Source organism: Haplochromis burtoni, unplaced genomic scaffold (genome assembly GCF_018398535.1).
Source record: "Haplochromis burtoni strain Fernald_Lab_line unplaced genomic scaffold, NCSU_Asbu1 Contig_391, whole genome shotgun sequence".
NCBI classification, from domain to species: domain Eukaryota; kingdom Metazoa; phylum Chordata; class Actinopteri; order Cichliformes; family Cichlidae; genus Haplochromis; species Haplochromis burtoni.
In genome coordinates this window covers 314459-337247 of record NW_024582752.1, presented here as the reverse complement: position 1 = coordinate 337247, position 22789 = coordinate 314459, and the positions used below count along the sequence as shown (strand labels likewise).

General features: G+C 42.7%; 1 protein-coding gene across 4 annotated transcripts; it reads right to left on the bottom strand.

Moving 5' to 3' along the window:
* Positions 1-314: 314 nt before the first annotated feature.
* On the bottom strand, positions 315-21728 carry LOC102293921 (protein SOGA3). Of its 4 annotated transcripts, XM_005944547.3 has the most exons (12): positions 21588-21728; positions 19712-20494; positions 19247-19471; positions 18955-19113; positions 18223-18294; positions 17533-17852; positions 17147-17306; positions 16764-16833; positions 16000-16546; positions 15763-15892; positions 15324-15648; positions 12480-12614 (listed from the first exon to the last, which is right to left on the bottom strand). In XM_005944547.3, exons 2-11 carry the CDS (start codon positions 20432-20434, stop codon positions 15538-15540), a joined length of 2517 nt encoding a protein of 838 aa, XP_005944609.1. In that variant the 5' UTR covers positions 20435-20494; positions 21588-21728; the 3' UTR covers positions 12480-12614; positions 15324-15537. The 4 variants fall into 4 exon arrangements, with proteins under 4 accessions (XP_005944608.1, XP_005944606.1, XP_005944607.1 ...); XM_005944545.3 differs by lacking the exons at positions 15324-15648; positions 15763-15892; positions 16000-16546; ... (6 more) ...; positions 19712-20494; positions 21588-21728 and adding exons at positions 1766-1927; positions 2010-2045; positions 2863-4690; ... (2 more) ...; positions 7931-8233; positions 12845-13895 and having other exon boundaries at positions 12447-12614; XM_005944546.3 differs by lacking the exons at positions 15324-15648; positions 15763-15892; positions 16000-16546; ... (6 more) ...; positions 19712-20494; positions 21588-21728 and adding exons at positions 315-1927; positions 2863-4690; positions 4906-4985; ... (1 more) ...; positions 7931-8233; positions 14201-14526 and having other exon boundaries at positions 12447-12614.
* Between the last annotated feature and the right edge of the window lie 1061 nt (positions 21729-22789).

Sequence of the window (22789 nt, the reverse complement as noted above, 5' to 3'; positions counted from 1 at the left end):
GGTTGCCAGTCTGTCGCAGGGCCAACACACAGGGACAGACAACCATTGGCATTCACATTCACTCGCACATTCACACCTATGGGCAATTTTGATTAACCAATTAACCTATCCCCCACAAGCTGCATGTCTTTGGACTGTGGGAGGAAACCGGAGTGGGGAAAACCCACGCAAACACGGGGAGAACATGCAAACTCCACACAGAAAGATCCCGGCCTGATGGTTGAATTGAACTCAGGACCTTCTTGCTGTGCGGCAACAGTGCTAACCACCGTGCTTATACATATTTAACATATTAAATAGGTCAAATAAAAGGGTTTGTTTATGGGACTAGTCAATTTATTATTTTTTCTATTCTACTGTATAATAACACGCCTCTCATATTGTGTTATGTTGGTCTGTTGCTTTCACAACACGATTTAAGCTGTCAACAATTTTGAGAAACGTCGCTAACAAACAGAGCATGACAAAAGCACATATAGCATATCCTAGATATATTACAGGTATATTACAAAGACACTCTTGACATGTCATGTGAAAAGAGAAGCAAAATCCTTATGTTTATTACACAAAATGAACAGCAAAGGCATCACTTTCATGATTTACCACTTTGACTCAAAAATACTGTACTACTCAGCTGAGTAATGTCCTGATATGTGACCATTCAGAATTAGGAAAAGTAGAGAAAAAGGCTGTTCTACGTCTTTCATATTCATTGTTAGCCATGTTATGCAATTAAGCAGGAGCTCAAGAATTAGTTTTGACAGAAACTCTAGAAAACATCAGAAGTGGATGGACAAAAGAAATGCATTTAATTGAAAAAAAAAAAGAGCAAATGTTGAATAAATCAGCCTTTGGTACCAAGTTATAAAAAAAACCTCACATTTAACCTGTTGATATCAAGTAAATGTTCTTTTTGCTTAGTAAAGAAAAATTAAAACCACAAGTAAGTGTAAAGCAATGTGTTTTAGTCACAGGCAAGGTACAATCCAGGCATGTACTGAAGATAGTGATCAAGAAGGCAGAAAACTGACACTTTTGTTTGGGAGAAAGTAATGCTAAAAGAAAATCCACCATCTTTATCTCTGAAGTCAACATGATGCTACATGTTGTATATGTAATATCACACTTTGTGCTAAAAAAGCACATAAACACGATGCACGCAAAATACAAAATAAAGTACATTGTAAACACATTCTTTTGGATTTTACTTAGTTTAACCACTTTATCATGAATCAACATCACTTTCAATGTGTAAATACAGTTTATATATCAGAGTGAGAAGTGAAGTGTCTGTTGTTGATGGATTAGCAAGGCTACACTAGTCAAAGCTAGAATCCAGACCTGAGCAGAGATTATCTTTTCAGATGGTTAATATAAATAAATGACACGTCGGCTGTGTTATTCCTTGGAAGGTGATGTATTCAACGTCGGATGTAAGGTATGATTCCTAGCAGATTAATCAGAGCGTACTGCTGAATTACTGAAGCTGCTTCAGACACTTTCTTACCTTTCTTGGTCAATTAGGCTCCACTGGATACCATACATTCTAAGAGTTCGCTGATGAACTCACAACTAAAGCACTTCTTAGTCTGGAGTAGCTAAGAGGCAGTCTGGATTTTTATATACAACAGTAAAAAGCAAAGGTTCAAAATTCAGAGGTTATTATTCAAGGCTTCTGGTTGGTTCGGTCACACAGTGAAGATCAAATGATGATAGTCTCAATGTGAAAGGCATGTGAGTATGTAAAAGAAGAGGAGAGCTTCTGAAGGGGAATGGATGGAGGCACAACAGGAGTGGTAGAGGGAGAGGACGAGGTGGAGGAGGACGAAGTGGGGGAGCGGCTGGCCCATCGCGAGGGGAGACGACGGTTGGCTGGGCGGGCAGGTCTTGAAAAGCTCTTGTGGGTGGAGGAAGGCTCTTCATTTTCCTGAGAGGAAAAAAATGAATTAACATTTAGGATCATCACACCATCCTGTCTTCAATCAAATTCACACACTTAGATACTTTACATTCTGTCATGTGTTCCATTAGTTGTCTTCTTGACCCTAGGGAAAACAACAGGCACATTTCAAACAGGAACACTAAAATAAAGCATTTTTATGTGGAAAAAGTCACACATGGTGGTCGAGGGGAAAGTGAAACTGAATATCTTACATACAGTTGAACCAATTTAAAAGCACTTCAGAATCATCTTGGGTAGTGCTCCTCAGTTGTGCCTCCAATTACGTTCTTTTCACGAGGTCAAATAAAACTGGCTGATAATTACTTGCACAATTTCTTAAACATTTGCATGACTTGAAAGAAGCATAATCACTTCAGCTCACTCCACTCTGCAATCTGCCAAGGGCATTTAGTCAGCTGGTTTCTTGCAGATACTTCTGTAATTTCAACACAAAGGCCAGAAAAACACTTCCACTATAGAACCATTGAAAGATGAAAGACAAGCCAGTGAGGGTGAGCAGACCTCCCTTTTTTAAACTTTATATACCACACTGCCAGTTCCTTTTGTTAAGAGCCTTTAAGCAATGGAATGGCCCAGATGCCCAGATTATAATGGAGGCTTTGGCCTGCCTCTGTCTCTTAGCACATACCAGAAATAAACAACATTCCCACTGGAGCTGTCCTCAGTCAAGGGTAATTGCCTAGTGTTTCATAATGGAACAGAACAAAATGTACAACTTCCTGGTCCATCCAACTGGCCCCAAAAATATAGTGTTACTTAAATAGATTTTGTTCAAACTTAAATACATAGTTGCAGACTTTCTTCAAGTGAACTTTCTTTATATTATTGTGAAGATCTGCAGAATGAAAAAAGCATTTCCATTAATACAAGTGTGCATAATTCTGTCAAGCTCCACCCACCTGCACTACTAGCTGTATCTCTTTCACACCACTGGCACTGTGGCTGCTTAGCTGTGCATGACTGGGGTGCATGACTGGGGCACTCTGTGTGTGTCTCAAAGTAAGAGGTAAAGGCAGAGGGTTCACATTCAGCATGTCCAGTTCTGTGGCGTTCTTCTCATGTGCAGCACTGAAGAATGGGTTAGAGTTAGAATGCATCTCGTTCTGTTGGTTCAGTTGTGCCCGAGCTGCACTTTCATAATTTTTTAGAATTCTTTCAACTGCTCCATAGTTGGACCTGGATCCCTCAGGCCTCGGGTATGCAGCAAGAGTGAGGGGTTTCCACGGATGGTCATTCATTATTCGAAGCCCAGGCCTGGAGGAGTCAGACTGGCAGGAAGACCCTGAAACATGTCTTGGCTGTGCCGTCTGTCTTTGTTTGTTCTCAGCAGACAGCTGCTGGAGTGAAACAGCAGCTCTGACTGGCTGAGCCTTTGCTTCATGGGGATTCTCTTTCTTAGAGCTGGAATCATCCACAGGCTGAGCTGGCTGAGTACTTGCAGGCAAGACCGGTTCAGAAAAAAGACCCTCTGTTGCTCCTCTGTGTTGTGTTTTCTTCGAAGGACTGCTTGCTGTTCGAACTTTGTGCTTGACCTCACAATGGTGTGCAGGATTATGAGAGGGTACTGATGCTTCCCTAAGAACAGCCTGTGGTGGAACAGTTGAAAATACAGAAAGAGGTTCTTGCTTTATAATAGCCTCCTCTGGTTTAGTGGTGCATCTTACTGATCTTGGTTGGACCTCAGGGTTCTGTATTGCAGACTCTGAGACAGTTGCTTCAGGATGCACACCCATGATGCTAGAGGTTGCATCAGTAAAATGTGGCTCAAACTTAGTCTCTTTGGAAGGTAAAACATCAGATTCTGTATGGACCGGTTGGAAACCCACTGAGCTGGTATTCGTTGCATTAAGACTGTCTTCTCCATCGACCCCACGGCCCATCTCTGCCTGAAATAAAGTTCGGTTGAACTCAGCTGTTTTTTGTTCCAGCATTATGTTTCTTCTGGATCCCTGAAGGTTGGGGCTGACAGGTGAGGACAGGAGCAACTCTACAGGTAATTCTCTGACAGTTGGAGGTGTTTGTGCCTCAGCAACTTTTAAATTTCCAACACCTGGACAGTAATCTGAACACAGATCTTTCCTGGCAGTCCGTATGTTGGATTCAGAGAAGCTTTTCTGCACAGATCCATATGTGGACAACTTACTGTTAGTGAACTTGCTTGTATCACAGGACCAGCGGTTATGGCAACAGGCCATATTACAGTTAGAGTTAGCAGGCACCGAGCACGATGCTACCACACCATCTACAAAAACTTTTCCTTCATTTTCTTGTAGCATAGCCCCAAACTTCCTGACAATGGATGGGCTGCTACACTTTCTGTCCACTAAAGCACAGGGACTATGGCACTTCTTCACAGTTGATATTGGAGATTCTGGGATGTGCAGTTCTGTGTCTGGATGGGTGGGAGTGCTCAGATTCCAGGAGGAGGTCCGAGGAGGGATGGGTGGGGCTGCTGTATCCATTTCAGAGTGCACTCCATGGCTTGTCTGTGTGTTTGTGTAGCCATCTGGATCGGTGTTATTTGTTGTCCAGGATTCACTCAGCCCTTTTTTTACTTGCCAGGTGTTACCTGGAGACAAAGTGATCCAATTTTCCCTCTCCAAGGCCAGGAGATCATCGTAGATCTGGCTGAGGTCACAAGGAGCTTCATCCACATCTAGGCGCGTTTCGTTATGGCCAAAGAGTATGTCACTTTCCTGAGATAGGCACAGAGATTCAGATCGATTCCTGAAAGCAAACAAAGTGTAAACTGAGTCCAGTATCTTTCTACAAAATCAATCTAGACAATTTACATCTGAAGTTTGAAGAGAAATGTCATGTATTTACACTTTGAAATAAAACACACATGGCATTGACACTATGTACATGGTGAACTTCAGCAGACACAGATTATCCTACTCCTTTGCTGGTGCCAGAGAGTTAACATAAAAACAGGGATCTACCTCTTATCTCCGTTCTTCTTTCTGATCTCATCCTGGTAACTACAAAGCTCCTCACTTACACGGGCAATCTCTTTGAGAGCCTGAAACAGACAAACGTTGCAGAAAGAAAGACAATGAGACAAGATGAATATTGTGTAATGCCAGAGTATTTTATCACTAAAACCTAGAGCTGGTGGTATGTCACATAAAGAGGATTATCTGCAAAAGGTCACCAAGTGATGACTAAAATACAAGTACAGGGCAGAGTAAGGGTATACTGTTTAACATCACCAGTGATAAATATAATGTAATATATCTAGTGTTAGAGTTAATAGCAAATTAAAAAATAGATAAAACCCTCACAGCATTAAGAGCAATCGTATTTGTCTTCTTGTCACTGCCGTCGCTCAGGCCTCTTTCCTCATTGCCTTTACAAACATTTTCCTTTTTAACTCCACATTCTGGGGCTCCGTGATAATCAGCATCAAGCTCTGCTGTATCCACATCTTCCTTATTATCACTGACTGAGCTTTGCTGCCAAGTCCCTGCAGATTTCAATACATCCACAAGCTTAGGTTGTGAATACTGGCTCCGAGCAAACTCATTACCAACAATAAAATCACACAGACTGTCTTTCTGGAAGCAGGTGGAGTGGTGACTGTTTTTGTTACCGCAACCACCATCAACACTGATGCTTCTGTTGTGATAAAGTCCAGGTAAAGATGGATGTCTGTTTGGTTCTGACTGACTGCTGCTGCTGAGTGGCTCCGAGTGGGAGTTATCGCTGAGAAGACTCGACCCTGTGCTGGTGGAGCGGATGCTGAGTCTATGCACGGCATCACTGTGAACATCCGGTCTGCCACTGTCCAGTCCAGGCCCTGCTCGCTTGGTTCTCACCTCACAGTACAGCTAGAGATGAGAAGAGGAAATAGAGGTCAGAATTTACACAGCTATGTTGACAGACTTTCAGGTTTCTAATAGTGAAGGAAATGCAATATTGTTATTAATCTAGGCAAATATTTCATTTGGAATGAAAATATTTTTGAAAAATAATATCTGTAATAACTTTTTTTTAATCCAGTGATATTATTAATTTAGTGACAAGAATGCATCTTTTAACAGACTAGTGTGCTACAGCATACTCCAACCTCAACCTTTGGATGAGATTAAATATAACAGATAAAACAGTTCATGAAAGGCTCAAGCAGTGCGAAGACTAAATGGCACCATATGATTATACAGTAAAATTCTGGATCCACTGCTTATGCATAATGATAACTTCACTTTAAATGATGAGAAGTCAGGCAAGATAGCTAATGAACATTTTTAGACCACGGCAGACTAAAGAAAATAACATTCAAAGACTTCTCTTAAATAACATTGGATAACCTTTGGCCTCCTACCATGGAAATCTTAAAATAGTAAGCAATTCATGCCGACTAGGCTCCCTTCCCATCATGCAATGTCTAGATGGGACTACTGCGCTTTAGCCTTCTTTATTCCTCTGTTGTTTTCCTCTCTAATTTTCTGGTCTCAAGGGGGCAAATTAGAGCCACATGTTCTTTTCATAGCAAATTGTTCCAGTGCTTTTGCTCTCTGTCCAACTACTTGAGTATAAAAACACTAATCTGCTTTTCTGGGCATGTCAGATTTCAATCCACTTGTTTAATTTCTCAACTTTATGAAACTACATAAAAACAAAACAACATTTATACAAAAATAAAAATGTATATAGTGCAAAATAGCAGGATGGTAAACAGCTAGTAATGTCTAGTCTATTGTTTCAATTCAGCAGCCTGATTGATGTAGGGGCAAAAACTGTTTAACAGGAGCGTGACCCTTGAGCGAATGGTCCTGTACCTTTTTCCCTGACTGCATAAGTGAAAACAGACTGCACAAAAGATGAGTGGGATCATTTGCAATGCCCAGACTTCTGCAGATGCAGTGCTTGTTGTAGATGTCCAATAGGGTTAGAAGTAAGGCACCAATGACCTTTTCTGCTGTTCTCACATAAACAGGTATACTTCTAAACGTAAATGGTAAATGGCCTGTATTTATATAGCGCTTTACTAGTCCCTAAGGACCCCAAAGCGCTTTACATATCCAGTCATCCACCCATTCACGCACACATTCACACACTGGTGATGGCAAGTACATTGTAGCCACAGCCACCCTGGGGCGCACTGACAGAGGCGAGGCTGCCAAACACTGGCACCACCAGGCCCTCTGACCACCACCAGTAGGCAACGGGTGAAGTGTCTTGCCCAAGGACACAACGACCGAGACTGTCCAAGCCGGGCCTCGAACCAGCAACCTTCCAATTACCAGGCGAACTCCCAACTCTTGAGCCACAATCGCCCCATAAACATTAAAGATCAAGGATTTCCTAAACTTGTGTTCAATTAGTCAATTTGCACTTTAGAAAAGTGTGAATAACTTCACACCAAGGTGGGACCAATTGCACCATATCAGCACATTCTATTATCCAAATAGAAATAAGAAACCAGTAATTTTTCTGACTGCTGCAGACTTGTCTAACATAGATGTTTACATATGGAGGAGTTCATTACTGCAGCACACCAGGCCACTGACAGTCCTAATCACTGCCTCTTGCCTGTCTCAGAGTCCAGAGGACTAACAGAGCGCTCTAATTCTTCCAATGCCTTTCTTTCCTCAAACTCCGTTGTAATGATCGGGGAGGATGTTTTCACACAGTTGATGGTGAACAGGATGTGAAGGAGGGAAGTGTTACACACTGTAGCAGCTATATGAAGCCATACATCATATAATTTCCTGTTATGGATGGACAATTAAAAGTGGCTAAGTTAACTACTACTCAACAACTACTGTACAACGTTTGTAATTTTTGCATACTTGGTGGGATGTTTCACTTTTTCTGTGATAAGCGTTTGTTGTTGTTGTGTTTACTGTTATATAAACGTGCTGCAAAACAAAATTGCCCTGACTGTGACTGTAAAGACAACTTTCACCTTTAACCACAAATCCAATGAAATGTAGACATACCTTCACACTAAGAGCATCTTACCTCTTCTATTTTCTTCTGCATATCCTTCAGCTGGCTCTCCCACTCCCTTCTTTCCACGTCAAACCTTTCCAACAGCTCAGCTTTCTCTCTCAACCAGTCCCTCTCGCTGTGCTCCATGCGGCTGCGCAGGTCCATGGCCGTAGAATATGTATCTGCCAGGATCCTCTGCTGCTCTTCTCTCTCCCTGCAGGTCGTCAATGTCTCACCGTGTTGTTCTCGAGTGCACCGTGAAGCTGAAGAGCAAGGTCCTGCTGCTGACTGGACCCCTCCACATACCAATCCAGCAGCCTCTCTACCCTCCAACTGAAAGAGCCAGACAGGGAGTGCACAGTTTGCAGAGGAGGAGAAAAAAAGTTAGCAGGGAGATAGAAAGAAAAAGAGTGGGAGAGACATTGTAGAAAACAGTTGTGATAAAGGATAAATTGCAATTGGAGAACCAGAGGATGAAAGCCAGATGACAAGACATGAAGGCAGGAGTAGGAGAAAATGTTAAATGTGGAATTAAGAGAATGAAGGAGGGGCAGGAAGAGAAGGTGGAGGAAGTGGGGGAATAATACGCCATGGGGATAAGTGTGAGTGGGTTCACAAGTAGGAAGAGAGAGAAAGACAAAAAAACTGAATACTGAAAATATCCTGTAAGAACCCACACACAGGTTCATAGGTTCAGGGTTCAACTTTCTTTTCTATGGTACTTAACGAGCACAGGATACAGTGCAGGATATGGCATTTTCACACACAGGAAAATATGTCTGCAGATGTGACCTCAGTCAAATGACAGTCTGGTAATCCAGTTATTTGTGTTAAGATGGTTTTTTAACACAAATAAGGATACAACCATGATTCCTTTCAATGCAAATAGCATTGAAAACATTACTAATATGCCAATCTTATTGGATTCAATTTGAATTTTCTGTTTTAATTAAATAAAGGTCCTTTTTAAATAAGATAGGATGGGCATTTCCCCTGGGATTTTCCCTGTTGAACAGCCAAACATGGACACTGAAAGTATGTTATCGAATTACTGAGTATGAAAAGAAATCTCGCAAAACTATGAACTGTAAGAGAAAAGGATAGAAAGAGAAAACTGACTTAGCCTGAAAATAACAAACACTAGAGCACTGGTGGCCTCAGTTTAATATAGCAGTTTTGGGGAAAACCCATCTGATGTAGAGAATTTGTTTTTTTACAGAACTAAGGAAAGGGGGGTGTTTCAGTACACAGATCTGTGCATTCCGTGGCAAATGTGCATTTTTGTTGCTAGTAAAAAAAAAAAAAAAAAAAAGGCTTTGGTGCTGGAAAGAGCCCAGGACAACGCCTGTGCATACAGTATATTAGTGTGCCTGGGTGTGTGTGCATGTGCGTGTGTGAGTTTGTACGTAGTGTTTGTTAGAAAGAGGGAGATAATGCATAAGCTTGCACAAATGCGTTATTTCAGTGTCCATCCGCAGACACAAACCAAAAACCTCGGTCATGGTGTTATTTTTGCCTGTGGCCTGGGATCAACAAATTATGGAGTAGGAAAACAAGTCAACACAATCTGCCTGTAGCTCTTTTCAAAATTCTCCACAATTAGAGATGGATGATGATGGGTGCTGTCCACACTCTATTTAAACATCTACATGTAAACAAGTTGTGAAAATAAAGAAATAACATGCTTGGAGTCACAATAAAGAGCCAAGCAAAGTTTTCAATGATTGACAAAGGAAGTCAAACTGTCTTATAAAGGAAATACTGCAGGAACATGTAAACAGAGACGCAGATTACCAGCATTTCTTCCAGCACAAGGAAACATACTCATTCACATCCTTAAATTCAGTTTTGATACACAACCTCCAACTACTCTTGGCCACCCTGATAGTCACTGTATGGCACACAGGGTATATAAAGGTAACTGTGTCACCAGGGTGACCCACTATAAATAGCGAACACACAGCTTGTACAATGTTACATTCCAAGGGGAGGCGGGGAGCTGGGGTAAAGGGAGAAGGGAGCGTTGGCTGCTAAAGCAGAATGAGATGTCTCCTAGCTGCCAGCAGCATTCATAAATCAGTGGCATGCAGGGAAATATGCCTGGAAATATCGGGGCTAAGACCTCTGCCTGGGACCCTGGATGCTTCTTTGGTATCTGGAAACAACATATAGCAGTTACAAAATACAAAAGCCCACCAAAGAAAATGATGTGCCTTTAATATATGAATATATGAGCACAAACATACAACTGCTGATAAAATACTGCAGCCTTTTATTTGACTCACTTTGGCTTGAAGCCCATAATCTCTGGTACAGCAATTAATCTACAAAACATATCAGTGAAGTCAAACTTTAAAAAAAACTACTCATATGGCTAAATCTCGCAGCTTCTTTATGATTCACCACCTACAAAACGACCAAAAGAGAATAAATTAAAGTATGATACTGCTTTCAAAATGTCTCCTTAAACTGCACTAATAAATAAACAGCATCTAGCTGTTCAGCTAGCAGGATACTGTACTAAAGAGCTCAGTTGATACCACTTTAACTTTATGACTCAGTCGAATGCATTTAACGGCAGTTTTTAAAACATACATGCACAGAGTGACATGTATAAATATTCTTCATTTCATTACTATTATAGATTGTCATCAACGTGATCAAAGGTCACATTCAAAGCACCCTAGCGATTTCTGGCCACCATAGTACACCATGTGTTTGCTTTGTCTCACTAAAAAAACTGATACTTCTGCTTCTGGCACAGTGAAACCAACATGTTGAAAATGACAGAGGAGTTTGTCACCCATGCTGAAATTGTTCACATATCACTTCAAAGTGAAATGAAGCTACACCCAGTTCGTGCGGCTGACTTCCGCTCATTGATTTGCATTCATTCTTGTCAACCTTTATGAGGTGTTTCACAGACAACGAACATTTGTTTAGTTCAGTAGTTCACACAGAAGTGAAAAGAGTGAAACAAACAATAGACCCCCACCCCTATTTGATATGCAAGGTAATTACAAGTCTGCAAGTCAGTTAGTAGAGTTCTCTGCTGTAAATAGTTTGGATTTGGATCTTTAAGAGCGGCCTTATTTTTACTCTTGGTAAACAGTTTATGCTTTTGTGCCCAAAAGCATAAACTGTGGCAGGATGTGGCATCAAGACAAACAACTACAATGGAGTAAATCTTACTCAGCATGTCACATTTCACTTTAGTCTGTTTGTGCAATCCATAGAGAAAACTGTGAGTGTGCATGAGAGGCAACATTCTAAATACTCTCATTTGACACAAACACAAAACACTATGACACAAACTACTATGAGGCCTTTGCAAACATATACCAAGGACAAACACTGACAGACACCTGTGCCAAAAAAAAAGCTCTCAGGTGGCAGGTAACTGTCTCTAATACAGATAAGTACATTTACAGCATCTTGGTGAAAACATCAGTGTGTGTTTCTCTGGTATCATGGTATGCTCTGCAGAAACTGAATTGTCTTTCTCACACTGGTTCACTGAGCTTTACGGACACAAAGCAGAACAGTAAATGTCCGTTTTTATTTGGCTATTTTTCAACCACACTGTGAAAAGGCCCTGGGGGACAAAGAGAAGAGCTGAGAAGTCACAGTCTGCTCTCTACTCACATACAGAAAAGCTACATTATGATAGTTAAACCAATGTGTGTGATCTGACAAATCCCTGGAACTTAGTTTAATTCTAGTGTTATTACTTCTCAGCAGTATCATTGCAGCAACCCCTTAATTTCTATCACCATGTTATAGAATTTAGGAGATTCGTGACTTCACTCAGAAGGAGATCAATCAGTTTAAAATCTGTGATAGGAATGATATGGGGCTCATCTAGCAGATAAAGCTGCTGCCATCACAACATCACAGAGAAACTACAGCTCCAACGAGCAAAGAGACATGCAAAGCAGTCAGCGTGCAGTTAAGTCTTAATATTAACAGAGTTCACAGCATGAAAAGTTTTCATCCTTTCTTTTGAAAGGAAGAACAAGTCTCATAAGATTTAGGCATTAAAGCAGCCAAATAAATCCATTTTCTGATATAACCAGAAAAAAAATGCTAAATCCCTAAAGCCACACTGCTTTGAAGAATAGCTGTGAATGGTCATTCAAGTGATCCATACAGTGCCCAACACAGCATGGCACTGGTATGCAAACTTAACTTCAAGTAGTTTCTGTCCTTTTTCACCACGTTTAACAATAGCTATCCATTGCCAAAACAGGCTAATGTTTCATTTTCCCAGAGCCAGCAGTTGAAAGCCAAGTTTGGTGTTGGTTTCTGGCTCGGTGGGAAAACTAAGTTTGTCTCCTCCATGCAAATCTTTTGTCGGAGCTGAGGCTTGAGTTGGATAGAAGCCACTGTGACTTTATCACCCTGCCATATTGGCAGCAAGTCCAATTTACACCACAATGAATGCCAGCCATGCGCAAACACAATAAAATATGCAATTATTAAAATAAGATGTGTCTGTGTGTGTACATATATACTAAAAATAAAGTCACCATCATCCCTCACTTACCTGTGCAATCCTGCATTTAAGTTCAGCTTTCTCCAGCTCCCATGCACATCTGTCTCTGGTATACTGCAACTGGAGCTCTGTTCTCTTCTCTTCTTCTCTCTTCACCTCCACCTGCACTTCTTCTAAAACCGTCTTCAGGTCCAACAGAATCCTCCTGTTCTCCCCTCCCTGCAGGAAACCAATTTTTTTCCCTTACAATCACAGAAGAACTCAGAAGAGGACGGATGTTTGATAATAGACAGCTGGTTACACAAACAAAAGATTAAACATTCAATTTCACTCCAAAGAATAATCTAAGAACATTAAACATTAAATACACCAATTTATAGTTGTGTGCTACTGACAAAATATTCATATTTTAGTATAGCTGACAGACGAGTGGTAATGTTCTCAATTACTTGTATGTCAGCCACTTCTCTCAACAATGACTCCTTCTGGCGCATCCATTCTTCTTTGTCATGTATATGTCGCTTTTTTAGATCCTCAAATTTCTTTTTTAGCCGTGTATGCTGGGCTTCCCGCTGCTGCTGCTGCTGCTGCTGCTGCTGGGGTTCTGGACCTGGCCACATTTGCCCCCTGTGAATCTCAAGCTGGGACCCCGCTTCACCCTCTGCACCTGCGGGGGAAGCACCGAGCTGTGTGTCGTAGATCTGACTGAAGACCGTGGGTGGGGAAGAGATCCTCCTCAACGGGTTGCGATTTTTTCCCTTGCCTCTCTCTGTCTTCTCCATCCTGGAGCACGGGACAAACTCCCATCCCTGAGAAGGGACGTATCCCCCGCCAGCACCGCCCCCACTGTGCAGCCCCGCGCCGTTCACAAAAGCGCTCCACATTTCTCAAGTGCATTAAAAGAACACATTAAAACAATAACCTGACTGGATCGATTGTTAGAGTACGATCACAAAGCAAATCTTTAAGTAGATCCATCGATTCTCCGTATGGGATACGTAGGAAACATTTTTCAAATAGTTCGGCATGCTTTCTCGTAAACTCCAGCTGCTTTTCAAGTGGTGACCAGTGGCAGAAAAAGTTATCCAAAGCCGATCAAATCCCACGTCGGCCATACAGCAGCGCTCGGGTGAGCAGTCACAGCAGCGCTCACGCAGGACGCTCGAGTCCCTTCCATATCTTCAATGGGGTGAAGTTAAGCCCTCATTCTGCAGCAAATCCCTACGGTATTTTCTCTCGCTCTCTCTTTTAAATAAATTGCAGGTTTTCTGCTGTGTCCTAAACCTGCGCTGTTTTTAATTTCACATGTTTAAAAAAATAAAAATAAAAAATACATCCCGGGACGCTCAGCTCCGTGCCGCGTCTCTGCCCCACACACAGAGACGTTGTAGGCAACAATCCAGAGCAAGCAATGACAAGACACCCAGTAACCACTCTGAGGCGAATGGGAGAAGCTCCCAAAAATATATCGTGGAGTGCACTGATGTAAGAGCTGCGGAGTATTTTTACCCCCTGTAACCATGAGTTTATACCCTCAAAGCCAAATAGCTGAACGGCGCCTGCAGGGGTATTAAGGAGTAAAAGAGATGCTCTAATCTACACCGGGCTCTTCTAATTACGTCGCAAGAGGTGCCACCTTGTGTTGTACCCATGGCAACAAATCACCTCACTGTTAGCTAAAAATATCTAATCTTTACTCTTTAGAAACGGCGCACATTTTTTCTTTCTTTCTTTCTTTGGAAACTTTTTTTTTGTTAGCGTAATACTAACACACGATATCTCAAACTCCTGCAAAAGAAACTTACCTCCCCAGTAAACAAAGCCTGCCATCTCTTCTCTCTTAGCCATTTCTCATCCGCTGTCTTAGCATGAGAGGGGGTGACTATCACGAGGAAAGCGACGAAGGGTGTGTTTGTATTCATCCTCAGAGCCACCACTGTGACTCTAGCCTTGTCTGTAACTTCAGGCCTGTAAAACGTGGGCTAACTCGTGCTGCTTTTATTATTAACGTTGTAATTAGCAGGCGAAATAACAGTAGCGGCTTACATTTACATGCACTACATAGCGTTTGTGTTAGTATGCTATGTTCACGCGCAAAAATACGAAGCACGTGCAGGTTAACCAAACACTGCGCTCTTACCTGTTTTTCCTCTGATAATCCCGAGTGTTGCAGTGAATGTCCTCATCCCCCAAACATACTCATTTCAGCCAGCAAAATTGGCTGAAGTAACTGGAATGCGGCGGTTCAGTTAAAAAAGATCGGAGAGCGAGAGGCTACCGCTGAATTTATGCTTTCATTAACTGGAATAAAATCCCCCTTTTCTCTCTCTCCCTTTCCCTCAACGTCTCTCCTCCTCTCTCCCTCCACAGCTGGCCCTAATATGTGACGTAAAACATCCCACCGGTGGGATGAAAGCAGTAGACCGGTTCCGCCCCCGTCCTGGTGGTCAGGTCCGCTGGATAAACAGATTCACCAACGGTATGCTTTTGCAGACTCACCCAGAGGCATTTTGTAAGATTCTCAGTGCAACACTAATGCAGGTAAAATGACAGTGCTCCTGTTATGCTTCCCGTGACTGTGTGGATGATCTGTTGTACATTAGGCTGACATTTGGTGGTGACTCAGCACAGCTGCCTAAGAAGAACTTGCAGGAGATGTAGTCCTACAGTATGAGTGTCAGTGTTATTGTGGGAGGGTGCTTGAGTGTGTGTAGGCCTATGTGCATTTTCACAGACTTGACAGAGTATTCATAAAAGATGTGTGTTTATTCCTGTAGTCACATAAATAAGGCACAAACTTTTCCCCTCACAGGTATTTTCAGACAGCTTTTCTTTCTGATTCAAAGAATCATCTTAAACCTAGATTGACCTGTGAAGGGAATTCTATCACAGGTTTTCACAGTAGGAAAAATTGAATGACATACTCACCTAAAACTCCACTGTCGCTTCTAGGTGTGTGGTCTCCAGGGAATGTTGAAAGCAGCTGAACAGATGAGTGGGTCATACTTGGAAAATGAAAAAAACTGTACCTTGTGTGACCTTATGTAATGTGTTCAACATAACAAAAAGTGAAATAAATGAATATGTTTTAAAAAAAAAGAAGCAATAAAAAATAAACATAATGTGATGCAGAAAGTGTGCTCTACAGTACAAAGAACAGGGTGAAAAGAAATACCAGTTTAAAAATGGTGGCATAAGACAGTGAGGAAAACAGAACAAGAATGAGGATCAGCAAAATGATGGGCTGAAACATCTGGAGCGATGGCAGTTGAAGGAAAAATGGGAGTGAAGAGAAGAATGATGAGCATTAGAAGAAGAAAAGTGTGGGGGGGAAATGTGACAGTCACTCTTGTTTTTATCAGCTTACAGAAAGTGGCTCCTCTGCCTGTTTGTCGTCCTGCTTGGGGACATCCAGGCGGTCTATGAAGCTCTGCAGCTCTTTCCTGAAGGCTTTCATCTGTGCGTTGATACGATACAGCAGCTCGTGCTCTCTGATCCTGAGGAAGAACAAGTTTGGACTTTCAATATCAGGTAAATTTGGAGGAGACTACGACAGTGTAGTGAACACACAAAACTGTGATAGTTTTTTTCATGTAACAATTACCTGCCACCTTCCTCATCCTCATCCAACCTAGCAAACAGCTCCCCATTGGTGACATATACTCGGGCCTCAGAAATGATAGTGCTGGTGTCAGTGATGAGCCTGTCAATGGTCCGACCCAGCCTCTCCGCCTCGATGCGGATGTCTATCATCTGCTGCCGGTCCTTCAGGCTTCTGGATAAAAAACGACTATCTACAGGTGAGTAAAGAGAGCGCGTCGGGGTGAGGCAGCGGATGTTTCTCACCTCGTCTGAGTCACTCTCTCCTCCAATTGGGCCCTCGCGTTTGCGATGTGGCGGGAGGAGGCGAGGGGAGGAAGCCGAGGCTGAAGGTGTGTCATCGTCCCGCCCTCCGTCACTCTCTGCATCGCTGTCGCGAGGGCTGCCACGGATGCCCAGGTGAGAGGCCAGGTCGTAGCGCTGCATGTTGGAGAGCAACACGCGGTTCTCGTACTGGAGCTGCATAACTTTGCCACTCAGTTCGTTGATCTGCAGACGCGCTGCTTTCAGCTCCTCCTGGAGAGCCTCCACTTTAGCAGGGTCAGCTCCTCCTGGGGTTGAAATAATGCAACAATGGAAAATGGAGCATTAGTTCAAATTAGGGTTGAATGTGCAGCTCCTGGAGGGGTTTTTTTTCACATTTTTTTTCACCTGGTTCACATTTAATAAGCTTAAAAAGAAGAGATGCCTCTTTACTTGCAGTGCAGTTGCTTGACTCCTGCTACAACATCAATGACAGGCATTTAGAATATTAAAAAACATACAAACCTCCTCCGTGTCTTGATCCAGGTTCGTGGGACCCAGCCTTGTATTTAAGTTTATTGAGCTCACTTGTCACCTGAAGAGGAAACTCAGTGTTATCCTGATGTGTGTTTAGCATCAATCAGAGTCATTTACCCAAAAGAAAAACAAGGAAACACTTGCCATCTTATGTTGCTAAAATTAAAAATGTCAAGTACTAGATCTAGTTTGTTGCAATTTTCATGAAAATTGGTGCTAGAAAGCTGTCAGCATTTTTATTTTTTTAATATTTACATTTTTCGCAGTTACTGCAAAAAAATGTTTGTTTGTTTTTGATGTTGCAGAAATGTTTCAATTTTTTTGTAGATTTTTTTTTTACAAGATATATATATATATTTTTTTTTTTTTACCTTTTTGTTCTCTTCTTCCACATCTGCTAGATTCCTGCGGAGAAGTTCGGCCTCGTCTTCCACCAGCTGAAGCTGCTGCCTGAGCTCTGAGAGAGCCTCACCCTGCTCTCTGCTCTGTTGACCTCCACTGCTAGAGCCATCCACTCCAGCTGCTGCCAGACTAGGGGGTAAAGAGCAGACGAGCAGTGTTAATGAGGACGCCGGGTGCTTTTACTCTTCCAGCTTCTGCATATTCAAACTTGAAACAATTTCAATAACTATCTTTGTCAGAATTTACATATTTAATGTTCCCCAGTCCCCAGTTTTTCTTTTCATAACAGCTATCATGTCATTCCACTAAGTTGCCGGTTGACTCATCAGGATTCTGATGAATGAGTGCCAAGTACCTGTCCTCCCTCATGTCATCCAGCTCAGCCTTCAGCCCTCTGTTCTCCACCTCGAGCTCCACAATCTTTCGCCCCAAGATGTTTGCTTCCTCCTCCACAAGGCGTAAACGGAGCTTCAGCTCAGATTCACGAGTGGTGGGAGGCCCTCCAGCCTCACCTTTAGGCAGAGGGCTGTCCACATCCCCATAAAAGGACCGATACTTCTGGAGCTCCTGCTCAAGTCGGTCCTTCTCTTTGTCGATCTTTGCCATCTTTTTCCTCATCAAGATGGCTTCCTCTTTGATGAAAGCTAGCTGGCATTTCAGATCTTCATTTTCTTCCTGTGAACAGATGGAACATTTATTTCATTCAGTAACTTACCAACTTTTGAGATAAATAAAGTACGTCTTAAGTCTTTTGCCCATTCTTTAAGTTCTCTGTATTTTAGTCTCATAGACAAACCAGAGACAATACAGTAGCAATATAGCTTCTCTGGTGTTCTCATGACTTTGGTAGCCTGCTTAAAAATTTACACCCAAGATCCAGGTTTGATGTTACTCCATGTTACTTTTACTCACTATGAAATATGACTATCCAGCCAGTCTATCACATTTATTTTTCATTTGGAGATTTACACAGGAAAAATAACCTCTTTATTAAACATATTAGCCAAAGGTTATACCTTTATAATCTTATAAATTGCTGACTCACCTCTGTTGGGGTCTGTGGAGTCTTTCTGTCTGCTTTCTGCCCGTCCTTACTGCCTTTTCTTTTGAGTGAGAGCTGCGGGGAAACAGTGGTTACATCACCATCAGCGGCAGCTTGGCGTTTTCTTACTGAGGGCAGTGATATCATCCAGATTTATGGAACACTGAACACTCACTAATGGAAAAAGAGGACTGCTTAAACTCGCCCTCCAGAATGTTTCTGGTAAGATATTCAAATTCAAAGCACGCTGCTGTCTGTGCAGTTGTTATTTTAGAGCCTTGAAGAAAAACACCCAAAAACAACTGGTTTGTGAATATAAATATTTCTTACACATCACATCATAAGAAAGACATTTTGTCCTAAATATGTAATTTTACTGCAGGGTAGTAGAGCTGCTGCACTGACAACGAACCTGGCTGTTATATTGCTATAAACCCAGAGTACCCAAAGCAGGTTTTTCTGTTTTTGTTTTGGGATTATTTTACTTACATTTTAGCTCATTTTAATCTGGAGCTCATACATTCATTGGAAAACTGTGGAAAAACTCTGAAAGTATATTAAGAATTACTGCCTGATCTGCTCTTGAACCCTGTTTTTCAACCTCACCTTCACATTTTCTCCAGTGATATTCAAATGGCATCTTATAGTCTAACTTTTGGTTCAGGTAACAATTTGCATTGTGTAACTGTCACAGATAGTCAAACAAATGAAGACACACTGGCTTCAGCCTCTCACCTCTTTGGCCTTCTCCATTTCATTTTGCAGGGCCTGTTTGGTGACCTCCACCTCTATCAGCTGCTGCCTAAGCTTCTCATTCTCCTCCTCTGTCTTTGTCCTCTTCTCCTCCACATTTTCCAGCTCATGGTGCAAGCGCACAGACACATCCTTTGCCACCTGGGAGAGGAGTCAAGACAGAATAAAGAAAAAAAGCATATAGGAAATTAAAAAGAGGAGGGAGGTCCAGTCATTGTTTTGATCGTTAATTTAGATGATGATGAGGAGGATGATGGGACATCCAAAGACTCACTTTCAGGTCTTGCTCCAGACTTCTAAGCAGCTCGCCATCCACTTGGCCACTTTCTGTGATCCTGAGCCTCTTTCTCTCAGCCTTCTTTAGTCTGTACTGGAGAATCCGACAGTTCTTGTTGGCTCTCTCCAGCTCTCTGCGCATGTCCTGCAGTTGGCATGCGTCTTCTTCATAGAAGGTATCCCGCATCTCATCCATCTCTGCCCGCATCTCCTCGATTTCATTCTAATAAAACGTGGAAATGAAATGCGTGATGAAATAATCGAATCCAGCATCTGTTCGGTAAATTTGACACTTCCATAAATATGTAGTTTTCAGCAGCACTACAGCAGCGGTGATCATGCAGTAAGCGTGCAAATACAACAAGTGCGACTGTTGAACACGCCAAAAGAAAAAAGAAGAAGAATAGAAAAACCATGGCCTATTATTTAAGAAAATTTAAACCCTGGCGTAGAATTGCATTACCTTCAAATCCTCGTTTTCATCCTCCAGTCTCTCCAGCTCTTCATGTAGTTTCTGGTCTGGCTGCGCAGCCACCTGCGAACTGTCGCGCTCGGGGGACAGCTCGGGCTCAGAGCCCGGCGGAGATGCTGATTTCGCCTGCATCTTTGTCCCTTTCTTTCCTAAACTCTTATTCAAGTGAAATTGTATTAGCTCGGACTGCAAGCATCCCTCCTTCCAGAAGCCGGGTCCGCAGCCCACTGTGCCTTTCGAGCTCTTTTTGTTGCTAGTTGCCTCCCCTCCCCTCGGATTTTTGCTCCTCAGTTTGGGGGATTTGGATGCGCAGGGTTGGTCGGAGACAACGCGGTTCTGATCAGCTCTGGAGGACAAGGAAGCGTCTTCTGCTGGTTGGACGGCTCCTCTGTCTGCCGCCGCCGCGGGCCTGCTCTGCGTCGGATTTTCAGCACCAGCAGGCTGGACAGCAGCCGCGCCTCTGGTGGCAGGAGCGCTTCCGGCCTGCCGCTCCCTGCCCGTGGAGACTGGAGAATGACCTCGGCTACTTCTTCCTCCCCCTCCTCCCCCTCCACCCTGTTTTGATGTGATGGGCTTTGACGGGTTGCTGCCCTTCTGCGTAGTTTTAGAAGCAGCGTCTTTTAGCCCAGCCGGAGACGACGATCGCTGCTGCTGCTGCTTCCGGCTGCTATTGTCTGGCTGCCGCGGCGACTCGGCAGATGATGGGTTCATCATGGTGTCAGAGGATCAGCTCATCATCAACAACATCCATCCCCTTTACCAGTATCCTTGTACCTGGGGGACAATTGACTTTTTAGACAAAAAAAATAGAGAGGATGTAGGCTGAAGAACGATGCTCTACAGGTCGATCAAATAATTTGCCTCTTGGAGTAAAGCCTGCGGGAAAAAATATATAAAATTTGGGGGGAACTGGCAGAGATTCACCGGGAGGCACCACGGATCACCGTGTATAGGCAAGGCTAATTAGGTTACACCATTGCCAGAGGAAAGCTGCCAGTAGTTGTGTTGTGAGCACCACTGATTAAGCAGTCAGTCATACAGACCCTGTTAGATGAGATGTGTTTGAGATCAGCTGCAGCTCGGCCGGGTAATTAGACAATCCACATTTACATCACACGCACCCAACGGGTGGGAAGTGGGCGAGAGAGAAAAAGAGAGAGATTGCGAGGTTAATGTAACCTATTGTCATTGGCTATTAAACCTTAGACAGCAGCCAGCCAATTAAGCAGCGCTACTTGCTCAGTTGACAAACAGCCGGTTCAGAGTGGCCCCTGATCTGATCCCCGAGCGCCCTGAAAGAAACAAAGGGCGATCCAGCCTCGTGATGGATCACTAAGAACCACTCTCACACTCATCCGGAGATAGCAGTTTCCTGTCAGCCATCATCTTACTCTTCGTTTCCAACATGCCCGCTGACTCATTACTTGAATGGAAGATGAGCGACAAAAGTGTCAGAGGCAATAAAAGAAAAACGCCCTTTTTAAGCTATTACACAGCTGGCATTGTTCATGCTTTTTTCTCTCTTTGTTGCTTCGGTTTTAAATGGACCAGGAATCGACTGGCTGCCTCACAGTCTCCTATTTAGCGCCGAAAAACCAAAGAATACTAAATCAGTCCAAACTGAGGGGAAAAAACTGCTCATACGGGCTCATGTATTGCCTGATGTGTCTTCTACAAACAAACAGCAGCAGCAAGTGTAAATCATCCCACCTTGGAGGCCTGCCTGAGAACATAATGTGGAATACAGTCAGACATTTGCCCTTCATACAGGTTATTGTTGCCCACATTCATCTAAAACACGCCTGAGTACTCAAATAAAAAAGGTATCGCCACGTGGAAATTATGCACTTTCAAATCCATCTCTTACCTTTTCTGGGAATTTTTTTTCTTCTTCTTCTTCTTTTTGTCGGATGCTAAAGGGTAGTGATGATGGGGAGGCAGAAGAGATGCTGACTCGAGCGCCTCCCGACCACCGAGCAACCTGTTTCAATATTCATCACATTACATCATCGCAGGGAGGGGCCGAACTGCACGGAAACGAAGCTGGGCTCCTCTCATTGGAAGAAGGCAGGAGCCTCAGTCTGTCCTGCTTTCGATGCCTCGCTCTGAATTGTGATTGGACACAGGTTCTCGCAGCATTATATTAACCTGGTATTGAATCATTAATTTTTTTTAGACTGTCTGCACATGCAGGGCGTATGATTGTCTTCTATTTTAAAAGCATATAAGCATCATTTACCCATCATTTATATATATATTTTGTTATGCAGCATGATGTATATTTGCATATACAGTAAGATACTGTACAGACACTTAAAAACAACATTCCATAAAATAAGCAAATATTCTAATTCAAATGTGTAACATTGTTTGCTTATTAGACTTTTGGTTATACATTAGAAGTCACACTTCCCTCTGTGGCTTTTAAGCGAAATACATATGAGCTCTTAGCTCTGTGGTGTTTAAAACATTAATTACACTGGTAGTTCCCATATGATGTCTTCTTGGCAGCTGTTTTCTTTTTCCCAAACCGAAGTTGATGCACAAAATTCTTCCACTCCCAGGAGTCAGACTAGTTAGTGCTTGGAGAGAATAGAGGCAGCCTTCATGTACTGCTTTCGGGGGAGTAAATGAGAAATTGCACAGAGAAATCTGTGTGCTGTCCATTTCTCCCAGCAAATTTCTCTGGATGTTTGTTGTGAGAAAATGGAAATGGGTTGAAAGCAGGTTAGTGTGTTAGTCCCAGGGAAAATATATACTGAGGGTAATTTATTCTGTTTGGGAACAGGCTGAACTCAAGGCAACTTCAATTTGATTATGTTATTAGTGGCTCAGACCATGAAGGCCAGACTCATCTGACCAGTTATTTGAAGTTTTCCTTCTTGGCCATGCATCAGTAGATCTCTTATAGATGATAAGAGAAAGCACATATATATCTGAAGTGTTGCATGATGGTTCCAAGATACACAGCTAAAGTGGTGAATAGTTGTTTGCATCACCCCACAGTGAGTGAAATAACAAGTATGCAGGAAGAGCCAGGGATTGACTTGGATTGAAAAGTGGGGATTT